At 35.3% G+C, this 21,593-nt stretch overlaps 1 protein-coding gene across 7 annotated transcripts in view; it reads right to left on the reverse strand.

Moving 5' to 3' along the window:
* The window catches only part of exoc1 (exocyst complex component 1), a 98,712-nt gene that overhangs the window by 9,044 nt on the left and 68,075 nt on the right, over window positions 1-21,593 (reverse strand). For 4 of the 7 annotated variants that reach the window (XM_028802256.2, XM_051927808.1, XM_051927810.1 and 1 more), the window contains 10 exons: window positions 20,635-20,784; window positions 19,651-19,756; window positions 15,980-16,024; window positions 13,491-13,654; window positions 13,037-13,144; window positions 11,795-11,877; window positions 10,699-10,927; window positions 7,946-8,129; window positions 5,527-5,726; window positions 4,593-4,787 (listed from right to left, as the gene is read on the reverse strand). In XM_028802256.2, the coding sequence (XP_028658089.1) occupies window positions 4,593-4,787; window positions 5,527-5,726; window positions 7,946-8,129; window positions 10,699-10,927; window positions 11,795-11,877; window positions 13,037-13,144; window positions 13,491-13,654; window positions 15,980-16,024; window positions 19,651-19,756; window positions 20,635-20,784 (1,464 nt within the window). The remainder of the gene's footprint in view (window positions 1-4,592; window positions 4,788-5,526; window positions 5,727-7,945; window positions 8,130-10,698; window positions 10,928-11,794; window positions 11,878-13,036; window positions 13,145-13,490; window positions 13,655-15,979; window positions 16,025-19,650; window positions 19,757-20,634; window positions 20,785-21,593) is intronic. The other 3 variants (XM_028802257.2, XM_051927811.1, XM_051927809.1) reach the window with 1 other exon arrangement.

Here is a 21,593-nt window from a genome sequence, read left to right on the forward strand (position 1 = left end):
TTCCACGTGTCGTCCCGTTGGGTGGAATCCCACAAGAGTTTAGAAACTCACTCACACCAGCCATGATTCTTTTCAAAGGTAAAGTGCAGGTTAATTTGTTTTATGTATTTTTACTTTATATTTTGTATTAATCATTTTTATATGAATAGTTTTGGGTTGTGGAACGAATCATCTGAGTTTCCATTATTTCTTATGGGGAAATTCGCCTTGATATACCAGTGCTTTGGACTGTGAGCACGTTTCCGGAATGAATTATGCTCGCAAACCGAGGTTCCACTGTAATTAGCTGCGGTAGAGTCGGGAGCAACAAAAAATAGACTACACTGACGCTCGCAACTTGCAGTTCTTGTTGCCGATTGATGAGTTTTTTTTTTGCAGTGGGACATCGGATAAGCGAAGGTATGATAAGCGAGACTCTACTGTATGTCATTTGCACAATTTTGCAATGATTACGACATTTCGCCTTGACTTACAACCTGATTGAGACATTAGGGAAGAGACTAGGGGCTTCATGTATAAATGGTGCATATGCATGAAAATGTTGTGCATGCCCGTTACCATGCAAAAATCAAGATGTACAAAAACTAAACTTGGTGTAAAGCAATGCACATTTTCATGGCAGCCTCAGACCAAGAGTATGCAAGTTTCTTCTTGGTTTTGCAAACTGATAGCACCCAGCGTCAAAGCAGTGCTGCTGTTTCTGTGTTGTTTACCTTTCTTTTTCATATTCCAATCCATGACGGAGAATTAGACTATTCCAACTACCATAGCTACTTTAGCATTATTAGAGGATATCGCAAATAAAGATTTAGAAGAGAGCGCGTATTTATAGATGATGATGATGACTGGCTTCTAAGTTGATTTTGATTTCCAAGAGCTATCCTCTTGGAGCTGTGTGCTGAACTGGCACCGGCTTTACAAAGGCAGACTTCGAGTAATTGTGCTCCACCTGCTCCTTTGCAAATTCTGCCCACACTTGGGTGTTTAGCTACAGGAGCTTTTCAATGTGAACTTGTTGACTGAATGTGTATTTCACAATCATCACTGAGTCACGCCATGCCAGCTGTATGGGATAGTATTAAAGCAAAAGGAACTATTGCAATGCTTGATACTCTCACATCCTGTCCTGTAATTCAAGTTGTGTTTCACACAATGTGCTGGTGTTTGCAGCACATTGCATTATGACAGATGATATAGAAATTAAAGGGGAACTCAAAAATATAAAAATGTAATTTAAAAACCAAAAAAAAAAAACTAATATATTGTACTAGCAGGCACTGATTTGTGGTGTTGATGCTCTAATACAATGTTTCAAACTTTCTCCTAGAAAGTGTCTCTTCTCCACCTTTGAGTCACTGCCCACCAAAAAATCTCTGCATGTCACTGAATGTTACTTCTGAGCTAACTACTGCATTAAAACACTGCGTCTTAGAGAATGTGCAATTACAATGAGTATCACACCTTTGCGCACACTTTTGTACATGAAATAGGTCTGATTGAACACATTCATGTTATTTGAACACCAACTGTTGGTCAAAGTGGTGCAATTTCATTTATACAGAAAATCGCAATTTCTGGGAAACAACAACCCATGTTTGAAATACCAAAACGTTATTAAATAACCAGCACCGTACAAGTTTCTTAAAACAAAGTAAAATCATGAAACATATCTATTTAATTAACTGAGGTATTAACTAGTGTACTTGCTTAATAGGATGCATTAATGTTCACAATGATGGTGCACTACTGTGAAGATTCTGATACCAAATGTTCTGTCCACCATTAAGCCAAACAACTGTTTAGCTCCCACAATGCTACAAAAGAGAATTACAAAACATGTAATTTGCATGCAGTTTCATGTTTAAATCAAGTAATCCTGTAAACTACAACTAGACCCATCTCTCCAACTCCAAAGGACAGGAGTTTTGAGCTCTTCCTGCTCACAAAATGTTGTAACCAAAGAGAAAGCAGAGAAGCAAGAAAAGGGGATGTGAAACCTCACTGCATGTCACCACTAAATGGTTCACTAACGGATAAACTTTATCAGTATTTGCAAAATGATCAGTATTAAACAAATTTTGCTTGCATAAGAAAGTTTTGTAAATATTTTAATGGTCTATATGAACCTCATCATGTTGTAAATTTATGTAGCATCAATCATTTAAAAAAAATAACATTTTTATGTGTTCAAACTATATGTGAAACTTTTGTAACTCATTTACTGATTGACAGGTCTACTACAAATATAAGATCATATCTTGAAAGGAATGTCCCACAACTAAATTTATCCAATGTGTGTGTTATGCACTGTAACTGAGTAGTCACAGTTTTACAGTGGAGACTGCTGACATGTACAAATTCTATTTTCTCAGTAGAAAAAAAGTTGTAGTAGTTGTAATAGACTGACACATTTCTCCATTAAGGGGAAGTTTAAATTAAATCAAATAAAAGGAAAATACATTTTAATACACCAAGGAATTTTATTACAATAATGAACATTTTAAAACATTAAAAAGCAATATTATCATATTGTGATCCATATATTATAAAATCATATTGTGAGGTCCCTGGCAATCTGCACTCCTAGTATATACCTATAGCTACGGATGACAATTCAGCTGTATTGTTTATTACATTATAATCACTCTACTCTCATGAACTAACAATCTATTTTTTCTATAAGCCCTATTTATTGTTTAACGCCTTGAGCATGGGAAAGGCGCTATAAAAATAAAATTTATTATTATTATTATTACCACCATGTATGTCAATTGTGTTGTATTGCGCGTTACAAACTTGTTGATTTGGGGTTAATGAAATACACCATATAAAAAAGAGTTGGCATTTGGTGCTTTCTTTTGCTTGAATTAGACTCATTAGGCTATTTTAATATGATTTTACCAAATTTCTGCAACTATACTTAACAATGCATGCCCATAATCTTGTTTAAGCACAGTCAAATTACAAGGAGTCCTCTGACAAACTGTACTTTTGAAATCATGATACAGCAGTGGACTGGTGACAATAATCGGAGCTACCTGGATTTATCTCCTGTCTTGACTACTAAAGAATGTTTTATTAAATACTAGTCATTTAGCCCGTTACAATAACGGGAGCTAGAACAGTAGTGCATAAACATTAGTAAGAACAGTCTATATTAAATGGCAAGGAACTTTGACCTCATTCTTTTTGTTGGTCGTATTTTTCTTTCTTTCAGCCTTTCTTTTGTTGATGTTTACTTGCTGAGCTGACCGTTCTTCGTGGGCTGCTGCCGTGTATTGTGTGTCTTTAATTTTCTGTGACAGTAATACTATCTTGTACAGCTCTATTCAATAAGGGCGCGCACAAAAAGGCGAGCTTCAAAAGGGCAACCTCAATTGAGCGCGGCGAATAAAGGCGTTTGTAGATAATTTAGTTCAAATGGCTCTGGAATATGTGAAGAGCAACAAAGGTGCAGATCTTTATTTACGCGCGCCTTTATTCCTGCGCCCAATTGAGGTTGCCCTTTTGTGCGCGCCCTTATCGAAGGATGCCATCTTGTACGTCCGCTGGCTTGTACGTCCGTAATATACCTTTAATTTTCTCTGGCGGTAATAAGGTGTGCGCGTCGGTAATATGCCTTTAATCTCCTCTGACAGTAATACTGGCTTGTATGTGGCTGTAATATGCGTCACTGTATTGTGTACCTTTAATTTCCTCTCGCAGTAATACTGGTTTGTATTTCCGTAAAACGCCTCTAACTTTCTCTGACAGTAATATCGCACACTGCACCGTGCCCCACGCATGCGCACTTCACCACAAGATACCCACACACGGACACCTGGACGTACACAGGAATTTTATTAAAGAGGATTCTGTAGTTCCAACATATCTTCTCAACCTCCACAATTCCACTTTCTGTTATCCACACATTAACTGGGCTTAATCCATCCCCACAGCACTGGATGCAAGACAGGAACTTAGTTTACAGAGTGTCTGTCCATCCCATAGCATACCACCCTCACTGTTCCAAATTTAACCACCAATGAATCTAACACAGACACATCTCTGCGACACACACACAGAGGAGTATGTTTAGACTTTCTCACAGCCAGCTGATGGAGACAGTACCTAATATGCTAAAAATGTGAGGCAACACTGTACATAGTGCTGCCTAAAATTATTTTTTCTATCTCATATAAGGTTCACTGTTTATTTAAATACCAGCTTTCTACTCGCCAATCTCAAATAGTCCAGAATTATGAAGAGGCTGGTACTTACTATTAAAAAAGCAGCAGAAGTTAGAAATTAGGCAGATTTGAGCACATTAGAAGTTGTCAAATTAAACAACTAAATACCCTAAATGCCAAACAAATTCTAAATACTTTTGTTTTGCAGTAATCAAAAGCATTAAAAGGTGCTAATTAGTAACCTGCAAAATAAAACAGACCTATCCAAAACTACAGGTATACGATGGCTCTTTAAGGGATGTGTATAATTAGCCACTCATTTTTATATGACTTGTCAGATCTAAATGAATGTATCTTAATGACGCATAAGATAGTAAAACTAAGGCTGTATAGTAGACAAGCTGGTAGAAAAGTCAAAGTTACCTGTAACAGATTCTCTTCCTCACAGAGATGTTTATCAACTTTTTTGTAAAGGTTGTCTAGTCCCTTTTTCACCTCCTTTCCAGGATACTCCTTGATAACTTTGCGTAATTCTTGTTTATTAAAGGCCAGTTGATAACTCACTTCATCCTCCCGAATTCCCTGAGCCACACGAGCCTCCACACCCTCAAAGAAATGCTAAAAATGACAGCAAATTTTTAAACTTTTGGAAAATATAGGGGACAATACAACCTTAAAAGCTTTATAAACAGAAGAAACAACAATAAAAATCACAAGCATTTTCTAAATAGCCAATATAAAAATATAAATTAAAAAAATATTAGTACTTGGATACCAGGAATAAAAAACATTTCATCCCGGGACATTAATATCCGAATCTCTACAATATCATGAGGAATCAGCTAAAAGCTGTAGAAGTTAATTAATTACATGTCAGAATGAGACACTTATGCACAAATCTGCTCAGAGAAAGAGAAACAGGCAGTGTGGTAACATAAAAAGCAGTTTAGCTGGTTTCTCTCAAACGAAAGCACTGAAAGTGTACAGTATTTATTTTATAAGATACAAGCAAAACATAGTAGTGTTTCTTTTTCTCTGCATATACAGAGTCCTTCATTTTGCATATCGAGTTGTTTGTTAGTTATTGTGGTTAGGAATATTAGCACTGCCAATATGGATCTGCAATTCTAACAGTTTTCCCTCCTTTACTCCTAAACAGCAGTCTTGGCAATACAAAAACACATTTAAAAAGCTTTCTAAATCTACAGGATTACAGAAAAAAAAGAAATAAAGTAAATACTGTATACTACCATGTATTGTTTAGATTTATAATTAAAGCCTAACCAATTCTGCAATAGTAACCATGTCCTGATTTTAGTAAATTAAGCATATCTTTAAAATTAAGAAATGTACTCACATTCAGTTTTTCTAAAGGCTGGCCCAAAGAGTAGATTACATAACTTTGCAGATGATCAGTATATTTCTGCTTAGCTTCCTTTCTTTCTGCTTCAAGACATGAAATCTTCAGACGAGACAGTGTGGAAAAAATGTGATGGAAGTTTTCCATCATGACAACATCTCTGGGGGTCTTCTGACTTTCAGTGGCAACCTTTTCAACTGAAAACATGAAAAAGTGTATTGATAATGTAATACAATTAACAGCTTTACCATTAAAAGTTCAATTTTACTTTAAAAATGAAGCATAAAATGACAAAATTCTTGACAAATGAATGAAGGGAAGAGGCAGATCTTCAAAAGCACTGCATTATGGGAATGTGCCTTTCCTGTTTTATATTGTAAGCTAAGATTTCCAGAAGTAGGTATTAATAATATTTTATCAAAAAAGGCATGTATCTTAAATATTCTACGCATACAAATGGATAATGGACATGTGGATTATGCAATATGAGTTACACAATAATTTTTTCTTTCTTTTTTACATGGACATTTTGCACATCATTTGCCATTGTCCAGCATTAGGCACCAATGGGTCCCATTCAATTAGAATCTTTGTTGTGTACTTTCTCCAGAAAAACACGAGACTAAAATTTTTTTTATGGCCACCACACAAACTAAACGGGGTAAGCAACATATTTTTATGTATTATTTTTGGATGGACTGTTCCTTTAAGTTTGGAAAATGTTTTCAAAGCTCACAACCTCAGCAGAATTTTAAAACTGACCATATACAAAACACTACTGAGACTGGTAGTGACTATAGTTGATCAGTGAAATTTGGCAAAGTGGTTGTCACAGTGAATATGCAGTGTTTGCTGGTGATCATATTTTCCAGCAAATTCATTATACGGCTGATTTAGGTGAACATTTTTTCCCCCAAGTGCCCCATGATGCTTTGTGAAGTCAGCATGACATCACAGGCCATATCACACTTGACAGTGCTGCACAACAATTTCCCCAGTCTTTAACCACACTGATTTCACCAAAGGGAAACCCCAGTCTTTCACTCATGGTCCCAAAGCCACAAAGGGTGGAAAACACTGCTGGATTTCTATCTCTGGTGCATTTAAAAAAGTAAACAAAAAACTTGCGGTATTTTGACTTGGCTTGTACATTAGCTTACCATAATAAGAATATTACAAGTACTGCCACTGGATGTATAACACTGATCCCTGTATGCTAGAAGCATAGCACCACATGACTAATTATGCATGCAAAATAGCCACGTGCCCAGCTACATCCGAAAACAAGCGTTAAAGAAGCCCTCCTCCTCCACTTATCAGAAAACACAGGACATGCTGTGAAATAACAAAAACAAAAAGGTTTATTACTATTTTCATGGGGTATGTCTCTTTTTGATGAAATTATCTGTACAGATAAATTAGAAATAAAACAGACATTCTAGCTGTATCTGGAGCTGCGACAAACAAAGGATCGAGCCTGTCCCATGCCATCACTTTGTGGTATAACTTCCATCTGTGTCTTTTATTGTTTGAGGCATGGCAGAAAGGTTAGTAGTACTGCTGCCTCACAGCTCAGATCACATATTTGGCCATGATAATCGGTGCAGTATACTTGGCAGATGCATTCCTAACCCCCAGGACATTTAAAAGACCACTGCACCATTATAACCCACACAAAACTCGTTCAGTTCCTCATTCCCCATTGACTTCACAAACATTTTGTGAAGCGAACAACATGTGCTTCGCTTATCATTAGTAGAGACATATGGCACAGAAGCATGAGTAATAACCACCACCAATGAGGAATTTCTAAAGCAGATGAGAAATGAACATCCTTATAATTTTTGGCCCTATAAATAATGGAGGATCCCAAACAGCCAGAAATCATAAGGAGCTACAGGACCTACACAATAGAACATATATAGTGAGTGAAACAAAAGGTAACTAACGAAAGAAGCCTCAATGCAAGAATGACTGAAGGTAGGTGCAGAAAATAAAATATTTATTTCGAATAACCATACAGATGCCACTAGAGGGCAGACTCAGGAAAAGATGAATAGATGATATGGAAGCTGACCAAACAAAGTTGGGAGCTGAAAACTGGGCTAGAATTGTTCAGATGTAGCACAGAGGAGTAAGTAAGTTATCAATATTTCCAAAATTGTATCTACTAGGCAAATTCTCTTTTTAATTCTTAAATAGTGGCTAATTTTGATGAATGGACACGAGTGCAAAATTTTTTTTGAAATTTATATCAATACCTCTTTACTGGATATTCCCAGATTTAAAAGCAGGTTTTTACTGCAGACAACTAATGATTTACCATTTTTCTTCATACAGATTTGCAACATGGATTAACACTGTATTTAGCCATGTTACCAGCTTAATGGAACAGTATGGTACACTTATTTCTTACCATTCAAATATACAGCTCGGATGAGTTTCACATAAGCCTTGTCAAGATCTCCTCTCCTCTCTGAATTTCTAAAGATAGTCTCTGCAAGCTCAGCAAACTCTTCAAATCCAGTCACAAATGGAAGAATTCCAACTTTGCTTTTCTTTGAGATCTTTACTTCCTCCATCTGCCTTATCTGAGCTGACTGAAGAATACAATTAAAATTACATGCACAATATGTAAAAGAAAGCTGACAAAGTATTTTTGAAACATTATGACACAAATACAGAAAATATTAAAACTAAAAAAGGAAAATATTTTAAAGCTGCTACTAAAAGGTCCCTCCAGCACAATACGGATACAATGGCAAAACATTAATAAGATCAGACTAATATAAAACAGATCTCTAATGATGTAATATGCAAAAATTATAAAAACGAATTATACTCCACAGCTGTGGTGTTGCACAGAGCTAGAGTAAAAGTCAGCAATAAGAGGTAAGAAGCAGTTTTAAATAGGACACCAGTCAACAACAAAGTTTACACAAACACAGAAAAATTAGTCTAAACCAGGAGAAATCACAGAACAATTCAACCTAATGGAATGCTTTAGACACTGTAATAAAAAAAACAAAAAACTGGAAACTTGGAAAAACATTTAAATTATATAAGAACCCATACAAGATTTCCTGAAAGATCCATCTCACAATGCTAATACTCCACTTTGAATTTAAAGGAACCTTTTAAGATTATTCATTTTGTGAATGTACAAAGTATCAAAAAAAAATGATGAATCATGATGTGCTGATAATCTTTTCAGGGTCCATGTCAGCTGGTAACACAATGTAAATTACTTTCATCACACCTACATTTGTATTCATTTCATTCATTTTCAGAGTGAATCTGTTGCTTTTTTCTTTAGGCATCACTAAGGAAACTTTGTAGAAGTATGCAGATTTTTCATACTAAATGATCCACTTTCAAACCACTCATTTCAAATTCACTAAATCTGTATTTCAGTAAAGTATTATGTTCCTCAAAACACAACAACAACAACAGATATACATATATAATATTTCAACTAAAACAGAGGAACTTCCACTAAATGTAATATAACTAAGGGGACCATACATTTACACCGCACAAATGGTAATTGTGCTGCCAGTTTCAACCACACAAGTTTTATGTTTTTCTTCATACAGGCTCTTTGCCTTAATTATTTGTTTATTTCTTTATTTGCTTACACCATATACAGCATCAAAACAAGCTGGAGCCTAAACAGGTGCAGTGACAGATGTCAGTCAGAACCATAGCCAATCATGCCTCACTCAGATACGCCCTTACATATTCATCTACACAGGGCCTTTTTGGTTTTGTTGATGTGAACACAAATGCAAATAAAGCTATAGGGTTCCCCAAACCCCAAGTCTGCAAGAAGATTGAAATGGTGCTCTTTAAAATGCAAATAAGCTTCATAATCAAATAATAAAAGGTTAAGTAATAAAGCAGTGCCCATTCATTCAGTCTAAAACTGCAGAATTACATGTAATCAAACCATACCATGAGAGCAAGGTAGACATAAATCTTGATAAGAATGATTAAATTTAACACAGAATGGGCAAGTTAACACAACTGTATGTCTTTATTGTTTAAGAGGAACTTAGAAAATCTTTTATCAGAGATTGAATGCTTTCTAATGAGCCTCTATGCACTCTAAAGAAGTACCTTAAGTTAAATCTTACTGCAAATATCAGAACTATAAGTTGTTTTAAAAGAGAACTGTAGATTTTCTTCATAGTTTGCCTTGCTTTTACACAATAAGATGAATGATGGTTCAAAATGTAGAGGGCAGATGGCACCACAAATAACCTATTCCTTCAACATTTATAAATATAAATGTGTTATTAGAAGGTATTGTGAAGCTACTATATGTGTAATTAATTGCAACAATCGTGTTGGGGATAATGTTGTAAACTATAATGTGCATCTATTTATTAACATTAAATGTATTTCTACATAGCCTACAATACTTTACTAAAAATGCTTTTCTAAAAATGACTGCAATATAGTAGAAAAGGTTCAAAACTACATACAGTATGTTAGGCAACTGGCACTGTACATGATTTTAGCTGGTAAGCATTTCAAACTTTGTAATGACTCTCTATGATTATGTAAATAAAGGTTATGAATCAAAACAGCCAGAAATGCTGTGTAATGTGAAAATGGCTTTATATAAATGGTCAGGAGCAATAATCCATTTTGTGGATAATTTGGAAAAAACATTTTATACCAGAAAACTGAATCTGAATTTTTGTGTAAAATGCTATTAATAAATAAAATGAATAATTATTTTTTGGCACCTTCAAATGAACTTCACCGATTCTCTATGAAATCAAAAATCAAAATTCAATATTGAAATAAACTAGCATGCACTTTCCATGGACTTTTAAGTTATCTTGGTAAGTAAACACTTATTTCCTAATTCTTGCAGCAATGTTTGTTGCTGTATTTTGGATTTGCTGCATCCTTATGTTTTATGAATGAGTATAGCTGAAGTTCATTAACTCATGAAGAGAATGAAAATTCATTCATTTGGTTTTATAGTGGTGTTTGTTTGACTCAATTGTTTGCTAGGATCAAAACCCATGTACCAATATACTATATAACTGTCCATTTCATATTCCTGTTTATATGATGAGAATCTGATACATATAAACTTCTAGGCAGACTAATACAGTCCTCTGAATTTTACGTAAGCTTATATAAAGTTCTTACAATGCATTTGTCGAAGTTCCTTTTAACTGTGACCAATACATTTCCAAGTGTTGTGCTTAGATAAGAAGCTGGATCAACATTTTCCGCTGTCCAAACATGATGGCTCATCTTTACAAGCATATATAAAGAATTAAAGCTGTCAATCTTATCGCCAAGTGCAATGAGATTATTAAGCTCCACCTCTATACAATGAAAAATTTTATTCATCATCATTCGGACCATGTCCTTCCTGTGAAATTAAAAACAAAATTATTACACACATATTATTAAAACTTTAAGCTATTTTCTTAACCTGCTGACACTAACAGAAAGTTAGAGCTTATTCTGGCAACTTCTACTGAAAGGCAGGAATAGCACATAAATGAGATGCCTCATCTGGCTCAGAGACATTAAAAAACTTAATGCAAAATAAGAAAACCAAGAAATTAAAAAAAAAAACGCAATATTCACACAAACTGTTGCTTAATCAATTTAATCAAACATGACTTCCAGGAGCTTTGGGTGGACAGTACAAAGCATCAACTGCTGTGTAATCAAACCATAATGATACACCCAGCTATCGATTTTTTACTTTTAAATAAAAGTATAACAGTACTTCTGATCTATTTGTGACCCAGTAGTTAATCTGAAGAGACCCTAATGTTTGAAGCACCACACCTGGATACTTCGGAATAACTGACTGTACTCTTGAAAAAAAGATCTGCAGAGCTTGCACAGTCTCGGGTTGTTATCAAACTAAAAACATAAAAATTTATAAAACTAGCCTCCTTGTCATTCCCTATAGTCAGTTATGCCTGTTTTTAAATGTCCATGGTACTGAAGGTTACTTCCAGCATTATACATGGATCTGTAGATGTTTGATAGCAAGTGATATTGAAACAGGAGTGAAAAAAAATAATTACGAGATTAATTTGGCTACAGATTTAAATGTTGAGAATGTACAATGTGTTTTGAAATCAGCACATTATTTAAGTTGCATCCAAAGCCGTTTACAAACAAATTAACTTCAAACTTTCACTTTAAAAATCTGCCCAAATGTTTTTCTCTATGTTGATAACATTTCTGTTAAAAAAAGGTCAAAAATGTAAAAGCTTACTCAGATGTACCAGACAGTGTTCTATCTCCTCCAATACCAGATTGTTTTGAAAACATTAAGCCATCAACATCTTCTCCTTCAACCTTTTAAAATAAAAAGTAAAACGCAATTTATGCTACACTGGAATATTAATATTTTGTTTATGTTAAAGGCTATACTCAACCTCAATAAATATAAGAACTGAAAAGTAACATTGGAAACAACAAAATTTCCTTTGAAAAATAAAAAACAAATCAACCTTTCACAATCCTGATATTCAGTGTGAATTTTGTAGCTTTTCAGTTCAGCCAGATAAAGCATATTATAACCCGACAGTACGACCAGAAACTGTAATCATAATTCTACCCTACAATATTAGGTTAGTAAGCTGGTGTACTATATTGAAATAAACAGCTGGTGTAATTAATGACAACAAAAGCTGAAAAACATTAATTAAGGATTGAAGTTAAAAAAGAACTATTAACTCTTAAAATATTTTGATTTAATCAGTTATGAAGGTACTGCAGAATGCATTTATTTACCAATATAACATATAACAGTTCTGAAGAAATCTGTTAACTTTCACTATGTGTAACATATCAATATCTCAATAATCCAAGGCGATCTACAATCCAGCAATTAAAAAGACAGAGAATTAAATGAAAGTTTGTGCAACACATGATGTATTCTCAGTTGACAGTGCTTATGAAAACATTTTACACTCCTTGAATAGATTTTCTTCCACCACAGTGGATTTAATTAGACTGTTTAGACGCTGATCATTAAAAAAGAACAAATTGATCTAAAAGTTATTAAACACAAAATAACTGATCGTCCATTTATTCACCCTCTTTATTATGACACACCTAAATCACTGGTGCAGCCAATAGGTTTTAGAAGTCACAATAAAGAAAGAGGCACTATGATGTTGGTAGCATGGTGACACAATGGTTAGCAATGATTTTTTCTTATTTCTAGATTAAAACGGTTAGAATACAGGCATTGGCATTGTCTGTTTTTAGTCTGTAAATTCTCTCTCTGTGTATTTTGGGTTATACTACTACTTTCAAAAATTGTTTATTGTAACAAGTGCCCTAACTTGGTGAGAGGGTCTCCTGTATTGGAACAGTGCCCTTTCAGGTTCTGCTCCTGCTCTGTGCTGCTGGGATAGGAGCTGGATTCCCATGAGTATACTAAATAACACACTCGAGATGAATGGGGAAGGCTGACATTTTAGTACATGAAATTGGGAGACAGTCTTACTGTGGTTCCTGGCACAATGGGATGCTGTTGAAGTTTAAAAAATTTGCTAATAAAATCTTGCTCTGCTAGACAAAGTGGCTCCAGCTCACTTAGTACTTGTTCAAATATCTAAAGGAAAAAAAAAAGATATAAAATTCATTATAATTCATTATAAATTCATTATAATTTCTACAATACTATATACATATTCTTTAAATATGAATGGCTATTATGTCCAGTCTTCTACTAAAAATAACTAGCTTGTTTGAAAAATATATTGCTCAATTGAAAAGTTCAAATACGACTCTACAATGACTCTGCCAGTAAAAAGAGTTTCTGTGATCGCTGAAATAAATACTCATTTTCTGTGTGCAGTTATAAAGTACAGAGCAATATTATTAGCTTTTTTTCTCATTCATGAAACAAAAAAAAAATGCAAAGATGTCATACAAAACATCTGAACAGTCACACTAACCTTGTCAAACTTAGTTCTGTCTGCAACATCCAGATCTGAAGCAGACATATTGCCCATGTCTAAAAGGGATGAAGACTGGGATCTACGGCTTGCTGAACCTTGGATCGACAGTTTATTAAGACTGGAGGTTGAACCAGTGAGCTTTCCTGAACTTCCATGCAAACCTGGCAATAATTTAAAAATGCACTGTTAAAAACTGAAGTTTTTAAATATCATTGTTCCTTTTGACAAGTGAGGTGAAACAGATTCATTAATTGATAAACATTAGGTGCATTAACACTACATCATGTGATGCTAACCAAATGCTAATTATGTCGCAGATATTTAACAATTTGGAACGGTCAATATGTGAATGCATTCCCATATAAAGCAACTGAATGCAGTTTCAAGCTTAGAAATGTAATTTCACTCAGAGTTAATTTATTTGAACACATTTTGCATTTTTCGGTAAAATCGATTTACAATATAGGCACAGATACTCCTTTACATATAGCCTTGATATAGCAATTGTTTCTATAGAAATATCACATTTTACATAATAAAAGGGTAAACAAATAGAGCGGATGAGTATTCAACACAACTTTAACAATTTCATTGTTTCTTATATCAAAGGATATTTATACTGGAATTGGAATGATTTGAAATCCTAACATGCAGAAAGGGCATATTACTGATAGCACAGAAATACACTAAGAAACATCTGAAAGAATTTAAATAAGGATACTGATCAACATCAAGAAATGTGACTCCTACTTTTCACATATACACTATATGGACTAAAGTATTGGGACACATCTCTTAATTATTGAATTCAGGTGTTTCAATCAGATCCACTGCCACAGATGTATAAAACTGAGCACCTAGCCATGCAGTCTCCATTAACAAACATTTGTGAAACAAAATAGGTTGTTCTGAAGAGCTCATTGACTTCAAGAATGGTACTGTGATAAGATACCAACTTTGCAATAAGCTGGTTCATGAAATTTCATCCCTGCTGGATAGTCAAATGTAATTGGTATTATTGGAAAGTGGAAGTGTTTAGGAACAACAGCAACTCAGCCATGAAGCGGAAGACCAAATAAAGCCATAGAGTGGGGTCAACTACTGCTAAGGTGCATGGTGTGTATGTAAAAGTTGCCAACACTCTGCTAAATCCATAGCTGAAGAATTCCAAAACTTCCACTGGCATTAATTAATTAGCTAATTAATTAATTAACAAAAGCTCCATGGAATGTGTTTCCATGGCAGAGCAGATGCATGCAAGCCTCACATTACCAAGTTCCATGACAAGCAACGGATGGAGTGGTGTAAAGCTTACCTACCGCTCCTGGACTGTGGAGCAGTGGAAACATGTTCTATGGAGTGACAAATCACACTTCTCTATTTGGCAGTCAGATGGCCGAGTCTGGGTTTGGCAGATGCCGGGAGAACATTACCTACCTGAGTGCATTGTGCCAACTGTGAAGTTTGGTGGAGTGCGTATAATGGTGTGGGGCTGTTTTTCAGAGTTTGGGCTAAGCCCCTGATTCAGCATACCAAGACATTTTGCACAATGTTATGCTACCAACTTTATGAAACAGTTTGGGGAAGGCAATTTTCTATTCCAGCATGATTGTGCCCCAGTGCACAAAGCAAGGTCCATAAAGACATGGTTGAATGAGTTTGGTGTGTGAAGAACTTGATTGGCCCACACAGAGCCCTGATCTCAACCCCACTGAACACCTTTGGGATGAACGGAACGGAGATTACAAGCCAGACTTTCTTGTCCAACATCAGGCCTGAACTCACAAATGCTCTACAGAATGAATGGGCATAAATTCCCACAGAAACACTCCACAATTGTATGGAAATCCTTCCAAGAAGAGTGGAAGCTGCTATAGCTGCAAAGGGGGAACCATATTAAAGTCAATGTACTTGAATGCAATGTCATTAAAGTCCATGGCGGTGTAATGGTCAGGTGTCCCAATACTTTTGTCCATATCGCGTAACTAGTTCCATTTGATCAGACTCAGATTGTACAGTTAATGCACCCTATGTTTCATGGGCAAAATAAAAAATGATTTAGTATACCACAAATTAAAGAGATTTAAAATGACCCAAAAGTCATAACCCTTTACCATGATCTATTATTGCAATATTAGATATTTTAAAACAAATCAGAAAACATGCAAGTGAAATTTTACCATGCAATCTTAAAAACAATCCTTTTCCATGATCCTATGCAATAGCCACAACCAGTAATCATATATTAATGAGCAAACGTTATGTGCAAACATTGATCTCTGAAGAACCGCGCATGTTTCCTTTGACTACTTAGTCTATGCCGTTTATATTAATCTTAAACCCTTGCATATTTAAGTAAAATAAATATAAATAATTCACAATACACCCACCAGCATGCCAGTTGTGTTTCAAAATAAAGTAGATTAAAGGAAGAGCAATCATAAAAGGGGGGGGGTGCTGCAGATTAAAGCCGTAGGACTACTTACTCTCAGTTTCTTGTTTGACAGCACTTTCTTTCCGAGGAAGTGTAGCTGTAGCATTAAGATTAGATTATAGGCACCAAAGACAAAGACAGGTTAGCAAAAACGTATCACACAAAAATCATGCAGCAAAAAAGTTAGAAGTTAGTTTTAGAAAAACAAATATATTAACAAATCAGCTTTGAATGCAGAAACACAAGTATAAAATTCAAAAATGTAAACGTAATTTGCTTTCTCAAAGCTGCAAAGAAATAAGCTTTTTAAAGCAAAGAGTTATTATAATGTATGCAAGCTATTAAATATTAGTGTTAAATGCATTTCTAAGCAGCATAGTACAGGTTTACTAAGATTTGTATAGTTCTGACAAATATGGAAGTTTATAAGTGAACCTGAACTATATACACTGCTCAAAAAAATTAAGGGAACATTTAAACCACACATTGGATCTCGATGAACGAAATATTCAAGTGGAAAATCTTTACTGTTTAATACTGTGTAATTCCTTGAGAGCAAAATGATGTAACAACGGTCAATGGAAACCAAAATCAACAACCCACTGAGGGCTGGATTCAACATGACACGGGAAATCAAAGACAAAAATTGAAATCACAGGCTGATCCAACTTGTGTGAATTTCATCACAGCAACTCATAATGTAACTCAGTAGTGTGCACGGCCCCCAGGTGCCTCTATGCACTCCCAACAAAGTCTGGGCATGCTCCTGAGAAGATGGTGGATGGTGTCCTAGGGGATCACCTCCTAGACCTGGATCAGGGCATGCATAAGCTCCTGGACAGTCTGTGGCTTCTTGGCAGTGTCGGATGCAATAATACATAATGCCATAGAAGTTTCCAACTGGGTTCAGGTTTGGGGAGTAAGCGGGCCAGTCAATGGCATCAATGCCTTTGCCATCCAGGAACTGCCTACACACCTCTGGACACATAAGGCTGGGCATTGCCTTGCTCCAGGATGAACCCAGAGCCCACTGCACCAGCATAAGGTCTAATAATGGCTCCGAGTATTTCATCCTGGCAACTAACAGCAGTCAGGATACCGTTACCTAGCACGTGGAGGTCTGTGTGACCCTTCAAGGATATGCCTCCCCAGACCATCACTGAACCACCACTAAACCGGTCATACGGGATGATGTTGCCGGCTGCATAACGTTCATCATGGTGTCTCCAGACTCCTTCACATCTGTCACAGGTGCTCAGTGAAAACCTGCCCTCACATGTGAAGAGAACAGGGTGCCAATGGTGGAACTGCCAATTGTGGTATTCTCTGGCGAATGTCAATCAAGCTGCACAGTGATGGGCTGTGAGAACATGCCACCCTCATGTAGTCTGTTTAAGGTCATCTTGCTGTTGCCTCTCCAGGGCACCTGTTGTCACTTTCATTTGTACCAAACACACACACAAATCAATGAAATACATTACAATATTTAAAATCTTTTTAGCCAAAACACAACATTGTATATACTGAAAATAAAAGTCTGCATTACTTCAAATCTCTTTTAAAATGTCACTAAAGTTAGTATTTACTATTGTATATTACTGTATTACTTATGATTATCTGTTCTTAATTTTCTGCGGTGGGCTGGCGCCCTTCCTGGGATTTGTTCCTGCCTTGCGCCCTGTGTTGGCTGGGGATTGGCTCCAGCAGACCCCCCATGACTCTGTGTTAGGATATAGCTGGTTGGATAATGGATGGATGTTTCTTAATTTTAGCTCCATCTCAATAGCTATTAAACCATTCTTTGAATATAAATACAAATCCTTAGAGTGATCAGCATGATCAGTCATGTTTAGATTAAGTATTTTACACTTCCCTGCTATCGGATTTCTATACGTAATGCTTTGTTGTTAAAAGGCATTATTACTTTTGAATCTGCTGTAAACTGTTCTTGCATTAGTAATTATGTGTATGAAGATTTAGTTACTAGATACTTAAGTACACTGCATTTGTCACTTTGAGCTTTTTTATTCACAACTTGCAAAACTATTTTTACTGTAAGTTTTGGTGTCCAATGGAGTATTGTATTGTCATTTACTCAAAGAATAGTGTTTTAAAGTAATTATCTTTTTTCTAACCTACTGATCCAGTTCAGGGTCAGCTCTACAGGAGGCACCTGTTTATTACAGGACACAGTTAGTTAGTTAGTCACCTATCAACTTAACATGCACATCTTTGGGCATGGGAACAGAACAGGAGCACCCAGATAAATCCATCCATACATGGGCAGAACATGATCATTACATGTACACAATGCTAGGGCCAAAATTTAAACTTTTATTAACGTATCTTTAAACGTATACGTTTACATATACGTAATATATGTAACGTATATGTAAAGTGTTTCTGCAATTTTCAATTCAGCATACTGAATGCTGAAACATGGAAAAGAAGATGACTAAACGGCCACTAAAGTGCTACATTAAAATAGTGCTTTATCTAAGAAAACTAGCTGTGTTACCCAGCTTTATAGGGAATGTTTTCAAAGTCAATGGGCCTCAGCGTGGTTCACTTGAGCTGCTTACTGATGAACATGCTACATACAATCCTTAATGATATTGGTGTGAAACAGACTGCAGCAGAACTTTGTATTAAAGCACATCACCAATAGTGGTATTTGGTAATGTTCCAAAGGCAATTTAAAGGAGATTCATTTAAAGCTAAAACCTGCTAAAAATCTAAACTCTCCATTAAGCATAAAATCCTAAAATCAGTACTGTCTCAGTATACAGTAAGTTTGAAAAATGTCTACCAACAAAAAGTTTCTAACGGTAATCACTTTTACTCACTCAAAAGTATTGTCCTGTTAACTTATTACTTTTGAAAAGCAGACTCTCCATCAGCTATAGATTCACCTCAATCTTGGCTTGACTGTCAGTTAATAGGCATTTTTTTCTCTTTTTATTTGCTTTTTGATATTTATTTTTACTCAAAAAGCACCTAATTCTTTTTACAATATGCAAAAATACACTGTATAAAATATACAAATACATACACACACATAAACATACATACATACAGTATATAAAAAATACTGTAGTGAATGGCACATTGTAATACACAGCATCCCCTGTTTCGCCACAGCCCTGACAGTGATCAGAAGGAGAAATGGGGTGTGCTGGTTTATGCAAACGAAGGCCATCTGTAGATGTGAAGTGAAAAGAAAGAAGCAAAGTTGAAAGAAGATGTGTTTATCAAGTGCTTGCTAGGTGCCATGGCTGTGAGTATAGTCAATTTCACACAACTGGTACCCTTGGAAAAACTAGGGCTCAAAATTCAAAAAAGGGTACAGAATCAAGCCTGAATACAAATGGCAGGAGTCTTAGGACTGCCACTTACAAAAAGTATTTTACTAGTAATCAGAACTTGCTTCTGAAAATGCTGTCCTTTACATTCTTCCATGCAATGGTAGTTACGTAGGTGCATTGCTGCTCTGTTGCAATGGAAAGGTCAAGGGAAGATGAACATATAAAATAAGCACTGACAGCCTCATTTTAGGTTCAGGAGTGTACCACAGTTTCAGACAAGAGCATGTCACCATGTGGAATCTCAAACAACACAAATTGTTCACTTAGAATACATAAACATATATGTTTAATTAAATAAAAAAGTGGACTTCAGGTAAGTAGTAATTAGCAGCTGGAGATTTAACTAAAATCCTCTTACCAAATTTTTTTCCTTCTTTGGTTGTGCCAGTCATTTTAATCTTTGCAACCTCAAAGAAGTCTTTGATCTCTCTTTCATATAGTCTTGAAATGTAGTCAACATAATTCTGCATAATAAAAAAGTAAAGAAACATCTTGCTGAAACAGAATGTTCTATAAATCATAAGCACCATCTCAAAAACACTGGTGAGAAAATATATTTCCTGAAAAAGTAATCATGAACTAGTTGCTTAATTAATCTAAATGATTATTATTTTTTTATGGACATAAAAGTTTAAAATAATATCATTTTATCTGTTGCTTCACACTTAGGAGACATAACTTTTTAATCTACAATGGCAATTGCATCCTTTTCCCCGACAAGTATCTATCTATCTATCTATCTATTATCTTACTAAAAATTCTGACTCGGCTTCCCTGTGGCAGTGATCTAGAAATAGTGCTTAAGAAACAGTTGGATGTCTATTCTAAGATTAATTATTAAAAAAAAAAAACATTTATTATGACCTTATACAACAGTATTGTGAGGTAGTGGATGATGTTACTGCCACACCATAGATATTCCAACTGTATTCCTAAGTGGAATACAATGTGTATAGCCTTCATATACTGTATTCGTCCTTTGTTCACTTGGGTTTCTTCAAGTTACTTTGTTATCTAAAGGAAAGTTAAAGGAAAAACTGTATAATCCAATAGGTTGGTTGGCAAATGCACCATGCTTGTTTTAATGTTTTTATGAGACTTCAGTGCAATGGACTGACCCTTCTCTTTACTTCTCTTGCTGTTCAGATAAGCCCAGAATTTCCTCAGCCCTTTCCTGCATAAAGCTTCTGATAATGGATGATGGGAGGGATTTCCTTAATTGTGATTATATTGTTTATGCTTTTTTAAATTTCAATTCAGTACTGTTAATTTTCTTCACTTATGTGCAAGAATATTATATTAAATGATCCTGGAAATATTTATTTAGTAAATCTTCACTTACCCCAGTTAATCCTTCATATTTTTCATGTTGTGTGATCTTCAGCCATTCCATCAGTTTTGCATAGCGTAGCAAATCTCTGTGTAAAGGGCTGTGCTTTGGTAATGTCAGCTCTGCAGAGTGCTGAGCCAAAGTAGAGCTCTGGTCATGACCCTGAAGAACACAATGAAAAATGTGGCAATTCTGAAATAAAATTTGCACAAGTAAATGAAACCATGCATAATTACCCACAATCCCGCAGTAAAAGGTTTCATCAATATAATATGAATACAAAGTAAAATTGATAATACATAAGCAAGCACAGTCATTTAAAAATGTCAACTACAGCAAACAGTACCTTTCACTTAGTCAGATAGAGCAAATCTGAATTGTCAATAACTGTAAGCTGCATGATTTTCAATATAAGAAGAAACTGGATTACTAGGAAAATTTACACAGACATTGTGGAGTATGCACTTCGAGACAGTTGTATTGTACCAGACAACACCAGCGCAGCCATGGAGATATTACACAAACCACAAAGAAAGTATGTGGATTTCAATGAATTAAGCTATGTACTGCACCAGCATTAAATGCATTACATTATTAATAGTTAATATGTGTCAAACATATCAACTTAAGGGTTGCACACATGAATTTATACATTTAAAACTATTAAAGAATTGATAATAGAATCAAGTATGTTATAGGATAAGTTTGGTATTTTTCAAGACAAGGTTCTTCTTGAACATGGTATATATGCATTCGCTACGTTAAATTGTGGTCTAAACTTCAATGTTTTTTACAAATTAAAAAAAAAAACACTTAACCAATCCTGGCGTTTTACAATGAACCCAATGGGGCTCCATCAGAACATAAATGTACAAAACTTACAAAATACATCCTTTTTGAGTTTTGATAAATGAAAACATGCCTTTCGTGTTACAGACGCATGTATGTGACAACAAAAAGGATCTAGAAAT

This window comes from Erpetoichthys calabaricus, chromosome 5, assembly GCF_900747795.2.
Source record: "Erpetoichthys calabaricus chromosome 5, fErpCal1.3, whole genome shotgun sequence".
Lineage (NCBI taxonomy): Eukaryota > Metazoa > Chordata > Cladistia > Polypteriformes > Polypteridae > Erpetoichthys > Erpetoichthys calabaricus.